The following is a 20,411-nucleotide window of genomic DNA, read 5'->3' as shown; positions in this document are numbered from 1 at the left end:
AGAACACCACCCGGTAACATTTTAAGATTGAACCCTTCCAATTAGAGAAAATAAGGGTTAATAATTCAGGGAGAATCGTTCACTAAAACATGAGCAGAAGCCTGAATACCCAAACTGATTGACGACTAAACAAGAAAAACAAGCCGTTTAGACGCTGCCGGTTCATGCTTGACCAACCATTCGCACTTCACCTATTGCACATTTTGTGAATTTATTTGATACACTTAAGTTACGCCCACCCTGAAATGATGCTTCACAACGGTTTTTGGGCATAAATCTCCCACAGAAACCTACAAGCCACAAATACATTTTTTACTTTGAAATATATCCTTTTCCCGCGTGTGGCCTTTTACTGGAGGGCATTAAATAAACATTATTAAAATAGCCATACAAAACAATCAAAACAAATGGCTTCTTCTGTCTGCATTGACTGTATTTCATGCTATACACGTCCAACTGCTATTTAATGTGTATTTCTGAGAGAATATGTTTTTAAACTCACATTTTGCTAAGAATATTTCCCCCATCTTTTTTGGAAGTAAAATACTCTAATACTAGTGATTTTTCTGAAGCATTGTTCTTCAGTGGCCTTGATGGCATCAGAGGTAAAGCTGGGTTATATAGTTCTTGAAATACAGTGTTGCTTTTGTACCCGTGTGGGCATAAACAAATAGAGGCCAACGTGTTTTGCAGATTTTGCATGCCGCTAGGTTGTTTAAGAAAATTGAACAACTGTCATCAAATACGCAAACAATTGCACACAATTTCATGACACGGCTAGAAGCAAAGTGATCGGATTGAGTGCATTGAGTGCATTCTTCTTAAAAAACAGTTCAAACATTTTGTTGAATAGATTTCAAACATTGTGAAAAAGGGAAGATTAAGTCCCCCAAAAATCTGCGCTTGTAGGGATTACTGTAGGTTGGGTGTCGCAGTGAGTCCAAGCAAAAACAGACGCTTCCCTGATGTCTCTCATATTTTTGAAAACATGCGTAGCGCCTACCCTGCTGTTGAATACATTATACTTGACATATTATAGAAATCTCTACTTTCCAGTCAAATTGCAATACCAATTGATTCAAATTCATATTCTGTCACCCAGAGTTATAAGGTATGATTTATAGTGCCTTTAGTTCTTAAGTTCCAATACCAATGAGCATACATGTGTTTCGAGCTAAGCTCTTCTTCAGGGCTCTTGAAATATTATGTGCTAAGTTGTGCAATTGGGATTCAAAAGTTTCTTCAGTAAGTGCTAGTAGTAAATATTTTTAAAAAACAGTATGTAGAGAATGGCAACTTATTAATTAATGTGTACCATATGGATTAATGCAAAAATGAACATAAATAATCAAGAAAATAGTCTAACAGTTATTAGTAGCAAGATTTATGAGTCCAATTGTGTAAAAGAAAAGTATTACCGAATAAAATAAAGAGAACAAATATTGAATTTTTTACAATTCATGCATGAGTTAGAAATTAGGTTAAAGCTAATTCTGAGCAGGACATCATAAAATCCAAAATGGAGATGGGCATGTGGAGAGAAACGCAAGAGACAAACATCATAACAATAAAGTAAATATTCAGAAATAGTTTCCACTCCATTTATGTATTTATTTTGTTGGTTACTGGTGATTTTCAAACATACGGGTTCTAAACCTCCAAACCGATGTTATTATCTAAAATTAAATAATAGGTTGCTGTAACGTACTTGGAAGTACGCAAGGAAAGTATCATTAGTACAATTGTAAGGACAAAGGATAGATGAATCTACTGTATCTACACCAAGCTTCTCGTTTAGAACCCCTATACTGAAAACTATCAGTACAACAGGTGACCATTTAGTAGCTTAATGCAGAAATCTATGTAGTGCTTATATTCATAATGCACGCAGGAATCTATTAGGGACCTCACCAAGCAATGTGAGATAGTAACAGAATTCACAATAGAATATCACTTATACAAGACCATTTTAGGATTCGGAATCATTCATTTATTCATTCAGATATTTCCTACTATGTATTACTCGCGGGATGGTACTTCTGGCCAGTGCAAATGATTGACAATATGTAACCAACCAAACAAGTACCTAAAAGGAGTGGAAACAATTTCTGAATATTTTCTAATTTATTGTTAAGATTTTTGTCTCTTGTGTTTCTCTCCACATGCTCCTACCCATTTGGGATTTTATAATGTTGTGCTTATGAATTGCTTTAACCTCATTTCTAACTCATGCATGAATTGTAATTTTGTTCTACTTTTTCCTGTTTATTTTATTCGGTAATACTTCACTTTTTTTTACAACGTTGGCCTCATTAATCACGGTATTAATAACCGTTGGACTTTTTTACAGATTAATGAATATGTTGCCAGTCCACACATACTGTATTTTTTTCTCCAACTTTTATTTCATGCTTTTTTATGGCATCATAGTCACAATTTTCTGTTACTATCAGCATTACACCAATCTAGCAATTCTCTGAATATCCCCTTCCCATCCAGTTTCCCTTCCCAAAGATCACATCTCTTCCAATCTCATGTGCCCCCTTCTCAGTTCATTATTCTAGAGCAAAGTTCTTGAGATGGATGGGTTTGTGTGTCAGCGCTGGTTAATCTTATCAACGTTAAGTATTGGGGACCATATGGCCAGAAACTGATGCAGTCGATTCCCCATGATAGCTGTCACCTTTTCTGCCAACAGAATGTCGCACACTTTGAACAACCACATGGCCCTAATCGGACCTGTCTTTGACTTCCGAGCTCTTGCGATTGTGATTTCTGCAGCCACTAACAGGTGGGTCGCTCTAGAACCTGAGTGATAAACCTCCTCCAGAGTGGCTCCCAGGAGATCAATCAAGGGTTCCATTGGTAGCTGCACTGCTGTTATATTTTCAATGCTTGCAATCAAATCCATCCAGAACAGGCCAATCTCACTAGATGGGTAATTAGCTTCCAACCTGTCCACATTCCGGCCAGCAGCAGTCACTGCTGTTTTTGAAAACGTGCAGCGTTAGGGGGGCATAATACCATGTATAACACAATTTAAACAAACATTCTCTGTTCGTAAGACAGCGGGACAAGGAATAGTTTCTAGCCCATATCTCCAGCCATATTTGATCCTCTATCTGGCAACCCATGTCCGCTTCCCAATTCAGCCTATACATAGGCTTCCTAGTTAATAAGTTTGACCCCAATAATTTGTTCAGTTTGGAGATACAGCCTTGGGGCATGTCCTCCCCCCACATTGAGCTCTTATGCAGGCAGTGCCCTTAAGGCTGCTCCCTAGTCCTTGGTTGGGAGATCCAGTGACAAAGTTGGAAAATCTAAATCCTTTGTTCTCCCCTATTGCAAATTTCTCTTTGCACTCACAAGACCATGCAGCAAAGGCTTCTCTCCCCAACCCTGGAGTAAAGTTTGGGTTGTCCTTTATTGGTGATAAGGGAACCCAACCGGGGGTCACTACCTTACTCTTCAGTGCTATTGTCCAATAACTCTGAGAGGCAGTGTTGGAGGTAACAGCCCCTGACCTTATAAATGGCAGTTTACGTAAGGGGATCCCAGCAAAGTCTTGTTCCTAGTGTATCCATTTAGGGGCCAGGTGTTCCCAGCTCCATGCAATGATATGAGAAATGTGTGCTGCGCTATTATACTTGCTTGCGTCAGGGGCTCAGAGGCCTCCCATTCGGGCAACCCCCATTATCACTCTCCTCGATATTTTAGGTTTTTTGCCCACCCATACGAATTTTGCAGCCCATTTCTGCAGTTGTTGGAGTGGTATGCATGGGATCTTAATTGGGAGGTCTGAGCATGCATAGAGAAACCTTGGAACAAGATTCATATTAACCGCTGTGATCCTACCCCGTTAGGGATATTTCCTGAGTACTCCACCTCTTCAGATCTTCCTCAAATGTTTTAAACAGTGATGGGAAGCTTACTGTGCATACGTGTTGAGGGGATTTGGGGATCTTAACACCTAGGCAGTCTATCATTTCCGTACTCCAGTGCACTAGACACAATGTAGGAAGACAATCCAGCTTGTCTCCTGATAATGAGACACTGAGACCCACCGATTTCTGGTAATTTATCTCAAATCATGAAACCCACTTGAGCACATCTAGTTCCACCATTGTCGCATTCAATGAGGTGTTCAGGTCTGTAAGTATCAACATTACATCATTTGCATAAAGGGAGACCTTGCACTGAATGTCCTTAACCCTAATCCTTCTGATGCCCAGATTATCTCTATATACGTTTAGCAAAAGGTTCCATTGTAAGAGCAGAAATCAGCGGCGATAAGAGGCAACTCTGTCTTGTCCCACAAGTTATCGAGATAGGATTCATGTGGCGATGATTCACTCATACTCTAGTGACAGGAGTGCCATAGTCGGCCAAGACCATTTGTTGAAATGCAGGCCCAAAGTAGAATGCTTGCAGTACCTTCTGTAAAAATGGCCAAACTACCCTCTCAAATGCTTTAGTCGCATCCAACGCTAGGATACCCATACTCAACCAATTCCTCTTGACAATATCTGTCAAGTTGAGAACTCATTAGATATTATTAAAAGTATTCCGCCCCATGATGAAACCCGTTTGGTCAGCGTCCACTAGGGAAGGCATACCGTATGCCGGTCTATTTGCTAGGACCTTTGAGTATATATTAGCATCAATGTTCAATAATGTTATAGGCCTATAGGAGGTGCAATTCTGTGACTATTTCCCTGGCTTAAATAGTAGGATGGTGACAGGTCCCTCTATTGAGGGCATTACCTTGTATGTTCGTCAAAAGGAGTTAAACAGCTTAGTTAGGAGTGGCAGCAGCTGGACTACAAAGGATGTATAGTACTGAGATATGAACCCATTCGGGCAAGGGGCCCTGTTTTTCAAGGATCTAAGTACTGCTACCATTTCCTCTGGCTCGATAGGACGTTCCAGACTTTCCTTATGTGTCTCTGAAATCTGTTGCAATGTGGCTTTTCCAACATATACTGATTGATCCTGGCAAGTCGCAGTATCAGCCTTCATAGTGGCCTTATAATATCTTTCAACAATATCTATTTTGGCATCATGTTAATATTGTAGCATCCCAGAAGCGTCCCGCAGCCCCACTATGATATTTCTCTTGTTTTGTACCTTGAGCTTATGAACCAGAAATGTATTTGCTTTATTCCCTTGCGCATAGTACGATTGCCTGACCTTTAGAATCATTCGTGCTGTGCACTCTGCCAAGTGTACTTCTAGTTTATTCCTTGTTAGATTGAGCCTTCTCTCTGATTTGGGCGAGCATTTCTGCTTTTGAGCCGCTTCGCATATATGCACCTCTTTTTCGAGTTCTTTGCTATGTTCATGGCTATGTCTCATGTAAGTTTTTTGAATTTGCAATGAGAACCCCCCTAATGACCACCTTCATCACATCCCATAAGGTTGGATAAGATAGGCCATCATTCGAGTTCTCCCTGAAGTAATTTTGTATGACTTTCACCAATTTGTCTCTCAGGGCCATACAGTCGCCATGCGGTTTTTCCAGAGAGGAAGAAATATTGATCCTCAGTGCTAATAGCACCAGCTCATGATCAGATAATACTCTGGATCCTTTGGAGAGCCCTTCAGTACACAGCACTATAGTCGGTGAGACCAGCAATAAATCAATTCTTGAGAAAGTGCGATGTACATGATAGAAATGCGACTAATCCCATTCCCCTTTGTATCGAATATGCCACACATCGACAATGTGTAATCCGCTGAGAAGTCAAGCTAATGTAAGTGCGTTCTTAAAATCAACAGTGGATGCGGGGTGTTTTATCCCAGTTTGGGTCCAGGACCATATTGAAATCCCCTCTCCCCCCCAGTATCAATTGACCTTCTACAAAGGGGTCATTTCCTTTAAAAACTCCAGCCAGAAGTAACTTTGCTTGTCATTGGGGGCATACAGCGAGACCAATGTAAATACTTGTCCAAATAACGTCCCTTTGACTCCAATGAATCTGCCCCAGCGTCACTTTTAATTTCCCATCTGACAAGGGGGGTTGCTCTCACTATTAGTATGGCAGTTACACCCTTCTTTTACCCACTGGACGTGACAAACTGTATGGGATATTCTCTACAGTGTAGTCTAGGTATGTCAACCAGGGTTAAGTGGGTTTCCTGGAAGAGGGCAATTGCACAATTGGACTCCGTCAGTTTATGCATTAGTGATTTATGCTTATTTGGGTAAGTTAGTTAAGGCCTGCATGTTCCATGTTAGGATCTTGACTTCTATGGGGGGTCATTTACCGTAGCCGGGATAGTGTGTAGTATCAGGAAGGGTTAAAAGGGTCTGATATGCTACACCACTAGAACACTGCCATTGCCTAATAATACTGTAATTGCTGCAGCTATTTTCCATTAACCTATACAAATAACCAACAACAAAAAAATCCCTATTCGGTAACTTACAAACAATTGCAACAACAAGTTGAGCCTTTTAACCAATAGCTTGTGGCTAAGTCCATTGTGAGCTCAGCCCACCTTTTTTTCGCTACCGTACATTTCTTCCCACCTCCGCACCTCCAAGTCTAGGCCAACCTTTAAGTCAAATCAATTCCCCCTCAACAAAGTACCAGTTCAGAGTTCTCCCCTCACTTTAGCTTGTTCGGGCCATATGGCCTACAAGGCTTTCTGTCTTCAGCCCAAGGAGTGCGTTGCGATCGTGGTTTTGGAGCATCGTCGGCTGAAGTCGTTGCAGGAGAGCTCCCCTTTTTAGAAATGTTTCTGCTTCTCTAGGGGAACCAATGTCCCATTTCTTCCCCAAGTGTGTAAAAGTGAGCGTTGCTGGGAAGGACCAGTGGTATGGGATCTCCTAGTGTTGCAAATAAAGAGTAACCAGACCCAGTGCTTTTGTATCATAGTGGAAGACAGGGCGTCATATATTTGCACCGAGCAGCTGTGGAATTCGGTATTTTGAATACTTTGGGCTGCCTACATTATTCTCGGTTTATCCTGAAGAAGTGAACAAGTGTGATTACCTACGGAGGGAACTCTATGCAAGCGTTGGGCGGACTTCACAGTTTGTGTGTATGGTCAAGCGTCGGATCCCATACGTCTTGTGATGGTAGAAGTGATTAGAATAAGGACCAAACATACTCTTCCAGATCCTTATCTTGTACCGTGTCTAGGACCCCCTTAAGTCTAATGTTATTACACCTAGCTTGGTTTTCAATATCCTCCTGGGTGGAGTCCTGGCGCTCATACTTTTGTTCCATCTCCATCATCCATTGTGCGAGATCCGCTACTTCTGCCACCTGGCCCACCGCCAGATACTCTAGGTCATTTATTCGTTGCTCTGTTTCCTCCACTCTCTCATCCAGGCCCACCACCTTTGTTGCCGGTTCTGCCATGCAGCTATGAAATCGTTTAATATATTACAGAAATGTCCTTAGGTACGATTTTGTCACACATTGGTCTGTGCCATCTTCGGGGGCTATTGCTGCTACAGTTTCCGATTTTATTCCCCCTATGTTGAACCTGCAACAGGGCTGCTATGTCTGTATTTTTCTGCGGTTTATTTAGTTTTATTATCCTGAGGCCACAGGACGTCAGTAGCAGCACAATAAAGAAAGCTCCTCTGGCCCTCAAGTGGAGCCCCACCTGTTCCCCCTGCAAAATCCCTCACATTGCTGCCTGTGCATATCAGGGGCGGAGTTGTAGGTCCAAGGGCCATGTGCCCACCTTTCCCTGCATGTATCTATAGGAGTTTCCAATGCATTTGGTGCATGCCATGCCCATCCACTGCTGCACCTCTGTCCTGTTGAGCAGAAGCCCGGGACGTTGGTGTCTGTCCGGTGTGCTCTTCTGCAGTAACATGTATGGTCCGGTGTGCTCACTTGGCTACTGGGTGCGGCCAGCACTCCCGCTCCTCTTGTGCTACATCTCCACTCCTTCTCTGCCTTGAGGCTCGGGCGTCTCCTTGGTTCTATTTGTGGGCCTCAATCAGTTCTGCCATGCCACCAGCTTTGCACCTTTGGTGGGGGTTGAACGGTTTCAGCCCCAGACGTAACCATTGATGCCTAATGGAGTCTGCAAGCTTCCACTGTGCGCACACAAGCTTCCCTGGGGCCTTTGGTGCTCATTATGAACCCCCACAGCTGTGCTGCCAACCCGGTGAACGGAAGCACTGGATGTTGGTGTCTGCCGTATGCGATCCTCAGCAACGTTCCCTATGGTCCTGTGTGAGTGGGGTCATTGAACCTCTAGGAGCTCCCAGTTCCATGCAATCTTATGGTAATGCAACTCCGCTCCTCTCCTGCTTCATGGAGTGAGTGTGGACCTTCCTCTGGAGCAAAGCTTTTTGGGTGTGACATCATAAAGGCAAAGTCCACACATTTCAAGAGCAGGGATTGGACCCTGAAAGCAGGCTATTGTGATCTAATGGGATGCTGCATGGAATGTCACGATGCACGGAGCATGGAATGTTGGTGGTGTGGCTTGAGCAGAGCATTCCACTTGGTGACAGTTGGAAAGATGCTGACTGGGGTCCTGGGTGTTGGTGTTTGCTGCATTAGTGCTTATTATGTTATTATCTACTGGGACACAAAGGCGCTGTTAGGGAGAAGTCTCCAGAATGGCTAATTTCCCTTACCTACTGAGTCCCTCAGCAGCTTTTCTGGATTTCTAGGATTTATTTTTTTCACCTGATAAGAGTGTGAGCCTTTTTTCCCCACTCTTACATGTGTTTTGCTGTGTGTGTCTAACATTTTCTTGTGTTCATAGACTGTGGAGCCTCACCTTCTCCATAGGAATCATCTTTTTAATGTGTGTTACACAGCACCTTCAGTGCAGTGACACAGGGTTGTCTTCTTTCAGACTTCCCACTTTAAACTCCATTTTCTGGGACGGACTACTGTCTCCCAGAACATGTAAAGTTGCCATTGGCTTTATTAGTCTCTTTTTAAACTCACAGACCCAGTACAAACTATCTTAAATAGAGTTCTGGAAAGGGTTAATACTTATCCTTTTTGTCTGTTTCTCTTGGAGCATTGTTTCACTCCCTTTTCATTGAGACTTGGCTGGTGGCAGTGGTAACTACCCTATTTTTCCTACCGCGGTTATCTTAAATAGCCCTGGTATTGTTTTAGGCTATCTTGGTAGCCTCAAACTTAAACCTGTTGGACCACATACGATTTTATACACTTACGGCAGGGTTTATTCGCCATTTCTTTTTGTAAAAGTCTTTCTCGTGTTTTACTCTGCGCGCCAAACTAGATTTGGTTCCTTTGTTCGCCGTCCTTTCGCGGGCTTCTGCACAGAAGCCCTCCTTAGGCACCTGTATGTCTGTGGGGGACAGGATGTGAGGGAGGGGTTTAGGACTCCCTGCACAGGGTATTCTTGGAGACCCATGTCACACTCGGATCTGATTGGCTGTGGTGACTGTCCAGGCGGGACAGCCACCCTGCTATGTGATTGGCAGCCAGGCTGTGTGAATGGGGGAAAACTGCATAAAAAGCAGGTCACTGGGGCTGGAAAGGCAGAGTCACCACTGGAATGAGAGAAACGAAGAGGAGCCGACAGAAGAGGACCCCTACCACGACTGAATCTCCCGCTGAAGCCCTGCTGCAGGTCCAAATCTTCAGACTCTAACGACAGGGAAGATCTGCAAGGAATCTTCTCCCCTTGAGCTGGTGGGAACAACCAGTTTACCAAACTGCTCGCCAGGCCTCCCTTCTCTGGTCGAATTTGCTGTACAGAGCTACAGTGAACCGAATAGCCAGGAGGAACAGACCCTGCTTGCGTTTTAAGGAGCGCACCTTTTATTTGTTGCTTTGCTCTGCTGCTGGTTTCTTCCCTGGGCAGTGCAGGACGCTCCAGTCTTCCTACCTCGTGTCAGTCCGACCGTCGCTTCAGGAACCGTGAGCCTGCATGACTTGCCAGGAACGTCCGCCTCAGCTACAGCCTTCTTCTCCATTTAAGGTACTGTTCAAATCTGGTTGTTCGTTTCGTCCAGCCGCAGTGAAAGTGTGTGAAAACATTCGCCAATCTGAGGGCTTGTCCTTCTCCATTCTTTAAGCTAACTTTTCTGCTGACCAACTTCATTTTGGGCCTAACTTGTCCAGAATCTATTGGGTGCGGTGTTCTGTACTAGTAACGTGATTTTTCAACTGCTTGATAATAGTGAAATGTTTTACAACTGATGTGTAAATAAAAAATATATATAAAATAAATATATATATTCTTTTACTCAGAAACCTTGAGTTAGTGTTTGTTTGAATCATAATAATTGCTGTCCTTTGTGTAACTATTGTTACTGCTCACTTGCTCTTGAGATAACTCTGGCTGCTCAGCCATCACTACCACTTTACTGTGTAGTACAGGCTTGTACCAAAGGTGAATTTGTGTCACTTGTAGTCCTAATTGTGTGTGGTGTTCCCAAAGGGTACTGCATATAATTCTGCCTAACAGATGCTTACTTCTTACTGCTGACTGCAGCGTGGTCGTCTGGAGAGGTCAGGAGGCTGTGAGGGAGAGCAGCACATGAGCAAGCACTGTCCCCCGACGGTTCATCCACCCACACCCCTGGGGAAGCTGGCAGGAGGGCTGGCAGCCACTCACAAGCTGGTTGGTGTGTACTGCTGGATGGCCAAGGTGTTGGTTTTGCACCGCCGGCCGGGCGGTGCAGGCAGACAGGCGGAAGGTGCTCCAGTCTTGGTGAGCGTGCCATCACCAGGACTGTGCAAGGGGTTATCAGCAGGGTTATTTCAGCTACTGTGGTGTAGGTCGGGCTCTGCAAGGGGTCATCCACACAGCTCCACCTCACTGATGAGGCCCAACAAGGCTGAAACATGTGCATGGTGTTGCTGTAGGTACTCTTGTTCAGAAGGGAATTGCCATAGCATTTTGGTGCTGGCCTGCCCTTGTGGGCGGGACAAAGACTGATATGCAAATAGATATTTCCCATCTGTGAATGGTACAGTGAGCAAAAAGCGATGGCTGCGGACCATCAAAGTGGGAGAAAAAAAACACAGAACAGGTTATCATGCCATATTCTTTCTAGGGAGGGGCGCCTGCTACCTTTTTCAAACATTTTTGAAAGGAACTTGGGGGTTGGTCACCGTAAGTTACCTGGGGGAACCCAGATGTGGAACCCCTGCTCACCTTGCTCAGAGGGGCAAAGCTCCACCTCACTGATGAGGCCTAACAAGGCGGAAATGCGTGTATGGGGCTGCTGTAGGTACTCTTGTTCAGAAGGGAATTGCCGTAGCATTTCGGTGCTGGTATGCCCATGTGGGCGGGACAAAGACTGATATGCAAATAGGTATTTCCCATCTGTGAAAGGTACAGTGAGCAAAAAGCAATGGCTGTGGACTCTATAGGTGGAAAAAAAAAAAACACAGAACAGGTTATCATGTCATGTTCTTTCTAGAGAGGGGCGCCTGCTACCTGTGTTAATCAAATGCAAATGATGCCACATACATTGAAGGGTTTATTTATTTATTTGTACATTTATAGCTGCGCACACAGCCCATAGGCATCTAGGCGCTAGTTACAAGTAGAACCTGGGTGAATATGAACCCCCTTACTTGGTAGCTGAGATTTTATTGTTGCCCCTAATCCATGGTTAGTTACATCCTCCACAAACACTGAAAAAAGGAAGAGGGGTTCAAAAACATTATGCATAACATTTAATTTGAGTGATAGGTGGCGAGGAAAACAAAGAGGCAAAGGAATTCGTAATTTTCTAGGGCAAACAATGCTCACATACTAGGATGGATTATTTCCTTGTAGATAACTCCATCTCGAACCAGATACAGAAGAGTGAATCCCCTCCCTAGAATACTGATCACGCCCCCATGGACCCTTTGACAGAAACCTGTTGCTATCATATTGTTGGAGGATACCATGAGAGAATATTTGGAAGCAAGCCTGGGTACCGCCTCAAGAAGAATGATCTGGGATACACATGACGCCTATATCTGTGGTAATAACACTGAAATGCCCGTTTGTGTTGCCAAAAAAGATAAATATTATAGTGCCACTGTCAGAGGGAACCATACTATTGAGGATTAAGGACTTGACCATTGCCAGGAAATCTTATCAACACATCTTTGAGCATAGCAATCTAAACAGAAGGGAAGTACATAGTAGCACGATCTTCGAATATGGGGAAAGATGTGGGGGCCATGCTGGGCTGAACATTAGTTTCAGTGATACATTGAATTAACATGAAAGAAGTAAAGCCCAGGGTTACACTTCAAGTTTCACAAAGTAACACAGATACCAAGGCTGCATTTGGAGCATTGTATAGTACTCTATTCAGAGAAGCTGCAAACTATACATGCCAGGTAAAATACCTCTCCACCCCTTAACGACCACTCAGAGGCATACGTAAGATGAGGCAATTCAGGCCGCAGAAGTCCACAAAATCATAAGCCAGTTAAAGAAGTGGAAGTCACAAGGCCCAGGCTTTAAATCTTTCCCTCCTAGAACAATTGAATAACATATTGCAGCGGGGAGAAGCCCCCCCAATATGGCGATATGCCTCTATTAAACTCATCTGGAAACTGGGGAAAACCCTGAAGGATTGCGATAGCTACAGGCCTATTTCCATCCTGAACAAGGAAATATCTTTGTGCAGTCACCAAAGATCCGATTCAGGGCGACTAGAAAGGCTTTGTTCCAAATCTTCATTTAGCAGAGTTAGCACACGCCCAAGAAAAGCTGTTGCCTGGGCCAATTGTGCTTTTCTATCGGAAGCACTTTCTTTAAGTGGTAAATGCATGTTTTAATCAAAGCTATGCATGCCTGTAACAATGTCAATGTTAATAACTTCCTCTCATATAGAACACACACAGAGAGCCGCCAGGCCAGGCAAGGATGTCCTCGGTCTCCCCACCTTTTTTGACTACTTTTGTGGCTGATTCGGGAATGATTCACCTGTTTTAGATGGGGGGGGGAGATCTCTTTATGTTGATGACCTGATCAATTTCAAGACCAGCCCAGCACAGGCCAGGTGTAGTTTCGACGAGATAGTCAACACATTCAGTTTAGTAGCAGGTTATATGGAAAACATGGATACAACGGAGACACACTCTTGAAACTTGAAATAGGCTATTGAAATGAGTTCGGAAATGACTAACATCTCCCTTTTAATTGATATTAATAAATGTGACTAGCACATGGACGTCATCATTGACTTGCTCTGAGGTATGACTCCACCACAATAAAAACTTAATTAAATATTAAGGACTATTAATTCCTAAATAACTGTATAAAATGAAACTCATGCGTTTAAGATCAAATGTTTGCTTGGTAGGTGGAAAAGGCACATTAATATCATTCAATCGGCTACATTACCACACATGGCATTACTATTTGAACCTGTACCACTCTTTTAATGAAAACAAGCATTAACTCGTATAGGCACGATAAATGACTGTCAGTTTGAAAAAACTCTGAATATCTCCATAAAAGTGGGTCTTGGTTCTACTCGGATTTCAGCTTTACCATTGGGCCATTCCGGTTAAGTACACAAAAATTCTTATATCGCAGCCAGGAAAAACGGCAAGCTGAGAAATTTTAGAATCTATTGTATATACTAATATTGGAATAGAGATTGTCCAGATTACATTTTTTTTACTGCCCATTTATGATAAAGTAAGAATGATACGTGTTATTACGTGGCAAGACTGCCTTTTTGATGAGCCAGTCTAGCAATGTAATAACACTTACCATGTTTGCTTTATTATAGATGGGCAGTAAAAAATTGTCATCTGGACAAACCTGCATGCCTGCCCACTGTAACCCCCAGCACCTCGCAGGGACACCTAATCACGTTCATACACATTCACCCATCAGCCACTCACCCATACATCTTCTCTCACATTCACTCACATGCATACCCAGAACATTCACACTGCATTTTTCACGCATGCACCGAAAACATTCATACACACACATTGCATTCACATGACATGTGCCCTCACACTCATACATACATATACACCATTCACATGCATGCACGCATATATACATACATTACGTACATAGACATCTGACATGCATGCATAATACACACATTCATACATGCACACATTTAAAAAAGGCTTTCTTACCCGTTTCCCACTGGACATACATAATTCTCCGTCTTCACTTCAGGTCTTTGGCACCCTCTCTCACACAAACAGGAAGCAGGAAGCAGGAAGCAGGGAGAGCTTATTGGTTCGTGCCTGGCATGCACAGGGTACCAGAGCGCTCCATGCCAGGCCACCAGCCCACTGCCACTGAGTTGGCCCCAGCCGAGCCCGAGACCTGACCTTAGTCAGAGTGAGGAGTGAGGTGCGTCCCCCTGAACATTAAGACCACGGGGTCCCCACAGTGCGAGCTCTGTGAGGCCCCCACTATGCCAGTCGCTGCATCACCACGTAACATCACGTTTTAGCTGGAATTTGTCCTGAGGATTTCAGTGGCTAACTGAGATGGTGCTAGCGTCATGCAATCTATATAAATGTAGTTATATTTTCGTGAAAGTGATATATTTGCGTGAGCCGCTCTTCAAGGTTAGACTGTGCGATGGGTTGGAAAAGGGGATCTATCATAGATGATATCAAACTTTGGTTTCTTGAACGTATTCGGCTGAACATGACAAATTCAAATACCCCACTCTGGACTTCTATTAATAAAGCTGTTATTCCAGGAAGTATGCTCAGGATACAAATGTGCTTCCCTCCAAAAGTTTACATTGTGCAACTAAATAGGTTGATATGCTCTTGTTGATACACATTTATTTCAATGCTGTGATGATAGAATGTAAAGGAATACAAGACTCATGAAACACGATGTGCCCCAGCGTGTGTGGGCTTCTGTGTGCTGATGAGAATTCTCCAGGTTCTCAGGGGTTCACAGTTTACGAGCCCCAACTAATGGCAGCAGGCCTTTGCTCGGACATTGATTTCCCAATCAAGCACTGACTGAACTATTGCAGCCACAGAAAGCCTGCTCACATGCATCATGTGATATGTTTTAATTCATCCTTTGCTGTCCAGGTAGAGCCTGGGTGCTTGACTGCTGTTACTTTAAACACTGTTGGTACTAGGTCCTCAGCAGGCTGAACACAAAGATGCCTCAGAGTAACTCGGGCGAAGGGTCCGTGGATGCAGGAGATTGAGGAGGCCTGGGATCAAGCTTCTCAGCGTCGGCGGGATCGCTGCCCCACGCGGAGGTCCTCTATGGGAAGCAGGCTGGAGCAGGAAACAGGAGGAGAAGCATAGCACGGTGGGATCACCTGCACGCTGGATACAGGAGGACTCGGTGTGCGGTGGACAGCAGCCTCGTCGCCAGTTGTTATCCCTGGAGGCTAGGGTGTGAAAGGAGGACGCAACACTGTTTGAGATAAACATCTTTCTTTAATCCCTTCGGGTACAAAACTAAAAACTGCTTTCGCTTTCCCCTTGCTCCTCCCCCTCTCAGTCATGCCACAAAGTACTACTGCCTTTTTCTTAAAGGGGATGGTGCCCAGAAACAGGGGTTGTTGGATCCCGTTTGGGAAACAAAACCAAACAGAGCCTGGGCTGTGTTTGGTTTCGTTTCTTTTCTGTAAAGTTCCAGTATGTGGGTGGGGCTCCACAGTGGCATCACTGTGTCGTAGCCGTGTCCCTCCCCAGCATCTGAGCATTGACCCTCCTACTGCGAGGTTGGTCAGTGCTCAGAGGCTGGTAGTGCCACACCCCCTGTCCTAACTCTTGAACAACCAAGAACTGCTGATAAGGTACTATTGACTGCGGAGTTTAATCCCTTTTTGCAACTCGAAGAAATATCTTTTTGAACATTGTGCCTTTCTCCCTTTGCCTCATCACCAAAAGTGCTGCGTCTATTTTAGCTGTTTTTCTACAGGGTCAGGTTTTTACAGTGTTTTCTAGTTAGTTAGTACTGAACCACATTCACACCTCTCTTAAGAGTATAGCTTTCCCTCTGCCCACGTTGCAACAAAAGGCAAAGGAGGTATATCTCTCGACTGTCCCTGATTTACCTTTATGATTCTGTTCGCTCTTAGTTTGTAGAAGTGTGAGGGCTGAGTGGGCGTTTTAGCCTCTACTCATCCTTGTACATGTGCAGGGCAGAAGTCAATTCATCACACAACCTGTAGGTGCTGAGAGTATTATTAGGGAGAGAAGGCACACGTGTAATTGGGAAGGTTGGCTGGCTCAGCTCTTAGATACCAATACTGCCAACGGCCCTGTCAGTGTTGCAAAGCCATGAACTTTGCTGGACAAAATGCTGCTTAAAGCAAGCAATGTGTTGCGGTTAATTTTGCATTGCAATAAATACTTTCGTCTATTCAGGTCTAGCTTTCCACCATTGTATTTCCTTAATATTATTGCCTTATTTTGATTTAATTATTGTCCCCTGTATTTTTTAAAAAGAAGCCATCGGCTCGACCTTGCTACCAATCCCAACCTGAGCACCCTGGTAACTTCGGGAGCTCTGTCCAGAAGGTATGAGGCGATTTTAAACTGCTTTGAGCCTGCATTTCAAACGACAGTTAGTCGTGGTTCTCTAACAAATGGAATACGAAGATATATCCTCCCAATTTCTCAAAACAGTATACACTTTATGACCTTGTGCATGCAATCATCTAAAAAACAAATGTAATGTGTAATGTAATTCAGTGGACAAAGGCTGCTTTTGTAATCACAGTGTCGATGATGCAAATTTGAGTATATTGATTTTCTGTAAACAGCTGCTTTTTCAGTAGAATGTTCTAGAAGCTGCAAAGAAAGGAGGACAATCGTTCTTGAATGCCCCTCTAATAGATTTACAATGGTGGGCAGAATATGATATGATATGGCATTTATAACGCGCCTATACACAAGTGTTTCAAGGCGCGACAAGGCAAGGGAGGGGGAACAGAGGGAAGACGAAGACAACAATCTTACAAGGACAAATGACAGTGAGATCACCCAAGTGCAGGGGAGGAGAGAAAGGGAAAGTGTGGGGCACAAGGGGGAGAGGGAAGTGCAATACATAGGATCAACAGTAAATAAATAAAAATAAATAAAATAAAAACAATAGGTAAATAGTGCGGCCCGTTGGTGGCAAGTGCAGGGGTAAGTGCAGACATCAAGTGTCAAGAGCTAGTGGGGACTGTAGGGATACAGAAACAGTCTCCAAGTGCAGGGGTTGCCCGGGAGGCAGGGCAGGTGTGCAGATGGCAGGGGAACGGAGTTGAAGAACAGAGGGTAGCCCGGTGACCAGTGCAGTTTCAGTCAGGAGTTCAGCAGGAGAGAAAGCAGAAGCAAAGAGGAAGGTCTAGAGGTGCTTCCTGAACCAGATATGGTTCTCCTCAAGTTTCAGGGTGGCAGGGAGGTTGTTCTAGAGGGAGGACCGAGCTGAAGAAAGATCTACCACTCATTGCTTGGAGAAGCGACTGACCCTGAGGGAGTTGGAGGAAGATGAGCGAAGAGCTTGAGAGGGAAGATATTTAGGAAGAGAGATTTGAAGGTATTGAGGCCCCAGGCGGCCTTGTGGACAATGCAGAGGGTTTTTAACTTAATCCTCACAGCCACTGGGAGTTAGTGCAGAGATTTTAGTCCTGGAGAGATACAATCCCTGGGCTTGAGGCCGAGGACAAGTCTTGCAGTCCTGTTCTCGATAAGTTGCAGAGGGCAGAGAGTAGAAGCAGGCAAAAGTAGAAAGAGGTTGTTGCAGTAGTCTAGCCTAGAGAGAACCAGAGCTCTGGAGACAGTGAGCTTCTGGGGGAAGGAGAGGAAAGGAAGAATACCTCTGAGGAGGTGCAGCTGGACTATCTCATGCTTCTCAGGTGGTAGAAAGTTCTAGAAGGCAAGCTTTAAATGCGGAATGGAAAGTTGCTTCTTATGACAAAACCCCTTCTCAGTCGTAGGACAGTGGACAGCCTGGCTGCCATGATTTCTCTAATGGGCATAAATGGGTACTATTTGAAAATGGCACCCGCAATTCATCCTGGATGCCGTGCAACTATCAGAATTCACGGAAAGTGCACGGTTCTGACTGGAGCAATTGTGCCTGGAGACATACCTGTTAGTTTGATGGTATGGGACCAGCTGCACAGAGTGTTCTTGTGACATTTTTGGCTGTTACGATGGTTATCTGAAATGAAGATCACAGATACTTTTACTTCGACAGTACGTGTGAAAATAATCAGCATTTGTTAAAATTAAAATAACATTCAACAGTACAATTATTTAAAACCAAAAACATTGCACAACTTCATAATAAAACCAAAATTTATTTTGAACTAATTGACAATAGCCAGTAGTAAGGTTCCAAATAGTTAGACCCGCTATTTTATATGTTCGTCATCTCTCTTTCTCTCTTTGATACTCTGTCTGATGTTGTAAAAAAGATCCAAAACGTATCAAATTCACCTGCTTGTAGATATTCAAGATATGTTAGGCGCGTCATTAATATCTATGCCTGTAGAGGAGTTCCACTTTGGCGACTGAATCTACTGGCAAGAGCATGCTATTAACATAAATATAGTAATAGTACATATACACTGAGTATCAATTGTTTTATCCATGTATTTTACTTCAAACGTTTCAGTCTATATGTCTGGCAATTTAGTAGCACCGTAATCTCTTCCTGCCCATAATGTCATGCATAGAATTCAAAACTCATGTGTCTTTTAAAACTCATTGACCTGGACTTCAAGATGGCTGCCGTCACGAGATGGCGCTCCCGAGCCCATAAGCTGCTGTACGCGGTTCCACCACCCCGCAAGAGCAGTGCAGGATCGGGGAGGAAGGAGGAAAAACAGGAGAAAACGACGGGCATAGTCATACTCCAGTGGAAGGGAGCAGAATTCTTCCCGAAGCTGCTACGGATGGGAGGAGGAGACCAGGCGAGGAATCTGAGACAGGCAGTCGCACAGTGGACCCAGAGAGGGAAGCGACGAAGAAGGGAGGGCGCCCGCGGCCGAGGCACCCCGAAACAGCTGAGGATATAGTGGTAAAGGTCCGCAAGAGCAGTAAGTCGCGGCTCTTCCCAAAGTGTGAGAAAAGGGACCCGGCAGCCCGGCAGGGGAAGCTGCGGCCCCAGAGACAGTGCCGGGGGTGAACCTGTGCCGTTACACGTGGGAGAGCTAAGGGAAGCCTGGACACCCGCGGGAGGTACCCGCAAGGACGAGGGGGCCTTCCGGAGTGGACTGACAGGACCTGTGTGGAGGAGCCAAGCAGAGGAGAAGGCGGGGGACCACGCCGAGGAAGAATAGCACCGGAGGTAAAATGCGGCCTCCTGTACAGAGGAAAGGAGCAGAGGGACGGCGAAAGACTCCATTGGAGGGAACAACATAACCACAGATGAGCACCCATCCCCCCCATAGGACTGGGATACATCTAGGAGCGCTGGCAAGGGGTGGCCACAGAGGAGGAGCGCTGCCCAGCACAAGCAGACAAGGAGGTAGAGCGACTGGACAGTGGCAGAGAAGGGGGAGGACCCTCGGCACACCAGGGATTGAGATTAGTGCACAATTGAGAGTGACGGTCCGACCAGGGGAGTGCTACTGCACTAGGAGGACGAGATAGAACCGGGGAGTAATGGCGCTGCACAAAGACCATGGGCCTACACATTGGATCTGTTGGGGTCCACCCTCCCCCAACTTACGCACGACAAGGCACAAGAGGGATGGCCCAACTGTGAAGGAGCAGAACGAAGGATGGGAGAGGCTACGTGACCCCATACTGCAAAGGGGGTTCCACCGGCGTGGAAGGCTAGGAATTTGAGATCAGGGTCGAGGCCGAGAACCTATTCATAGCCTTGCAAGGAAATCCGGCCATGACGACAAAGACTAAAGGCAGGTCACACAAGCGGGGACCGCCCCATGGAGATACTCCCGGAACACTTCTGATGATGTTGCTGGCCTGGGAAGCCAATGAAGCATCCAGGAGGGAGCAACAGGACACTGCACCCCAGAGCAGGTGGATCCAACAACCCCAATGTCTCGCCAGGGCTTGCATGGGGAAATGCTCTCCCTACAGACCACCTTAGCAAGGAAATTTCAGGAACAATTTCAGCTAATGAGGTCAGACCTCAATTCAGCTCTGGTGGAAATAAGACAGGAAATGGGGCAACTGGGTGAGAGGACGGATCTCCTTGAGAAGGGGCTGCAGGAAGTCGATAAAGAAACAATGGCAAACAGTGGGGCCATATAAAGGCTAGACACGGCAATGCAGAACCTGGACCTCCAAATGGAAGACTTGGAGAACAGATCCCGGTAGGTCAACATTAGGCTGAAATTGGTACCGGAAACAGTGGTGGATAGAGAGCTGAAAGGGGTTATGCAGGACATTTTCGCAGACCTCCTGGGAGAAACTCATTGTAATTGGACAGGGTCCACAGAGTGGGACGCCTAAATAAGAACCCTAATGCTAGACCTAGGGACGTTCTGGCAGCATTTACAAGGTATGCTC

At 44.9% G+C, this 20,411-nt stretch overlaps 1 protein-coding gene across 1 annotated transcript in view; it reads right to left on the bottom strand.

Moving 5' to 3' along the window:
- FAM81B (family with sequence similarity 81 member B) overlaps positions 1-20,411 on the bottom strand; it is a 627,314-nt gene that overhangs the window by 556,930 nt on the left and 49,973 nt on the right. Inside the window, exon 2 of the mRNA XM_069627645.1 lies at positions 18,019-18,090. Coding sequence (XP_069483746.1) covers positions 18,019-18,068 — 50 coding nt within the window. The 5' untranslated portion in view covers positions 18,069-18,090. The remainder of the gene's footprint in view (positions 1-18,018; positions 18,091-20,411) is intronic.

This window comes from Ambystoma mexicanum, chromosome 6p (genome assembly GCF_040938575.1).
Source record: "Ambystoma mexicanum isolate Mex_15411 chromosome 6p, UKY_AmexF1_1, whole genome shotgun sequence".
Classification (NCBI taxonomy): domain Eukaryota; kingdom Metazoa; phylum Chordata; class Amphibia; order Caudata; family Ambystomatidae; genus Ambystoma; species Ambystoma mexicanum.
The sequence above is the reverse complement of the archived record's forward strand: the minus strand, read 5'-3'. Positions and strand labels throughout refer to the sequence as shown.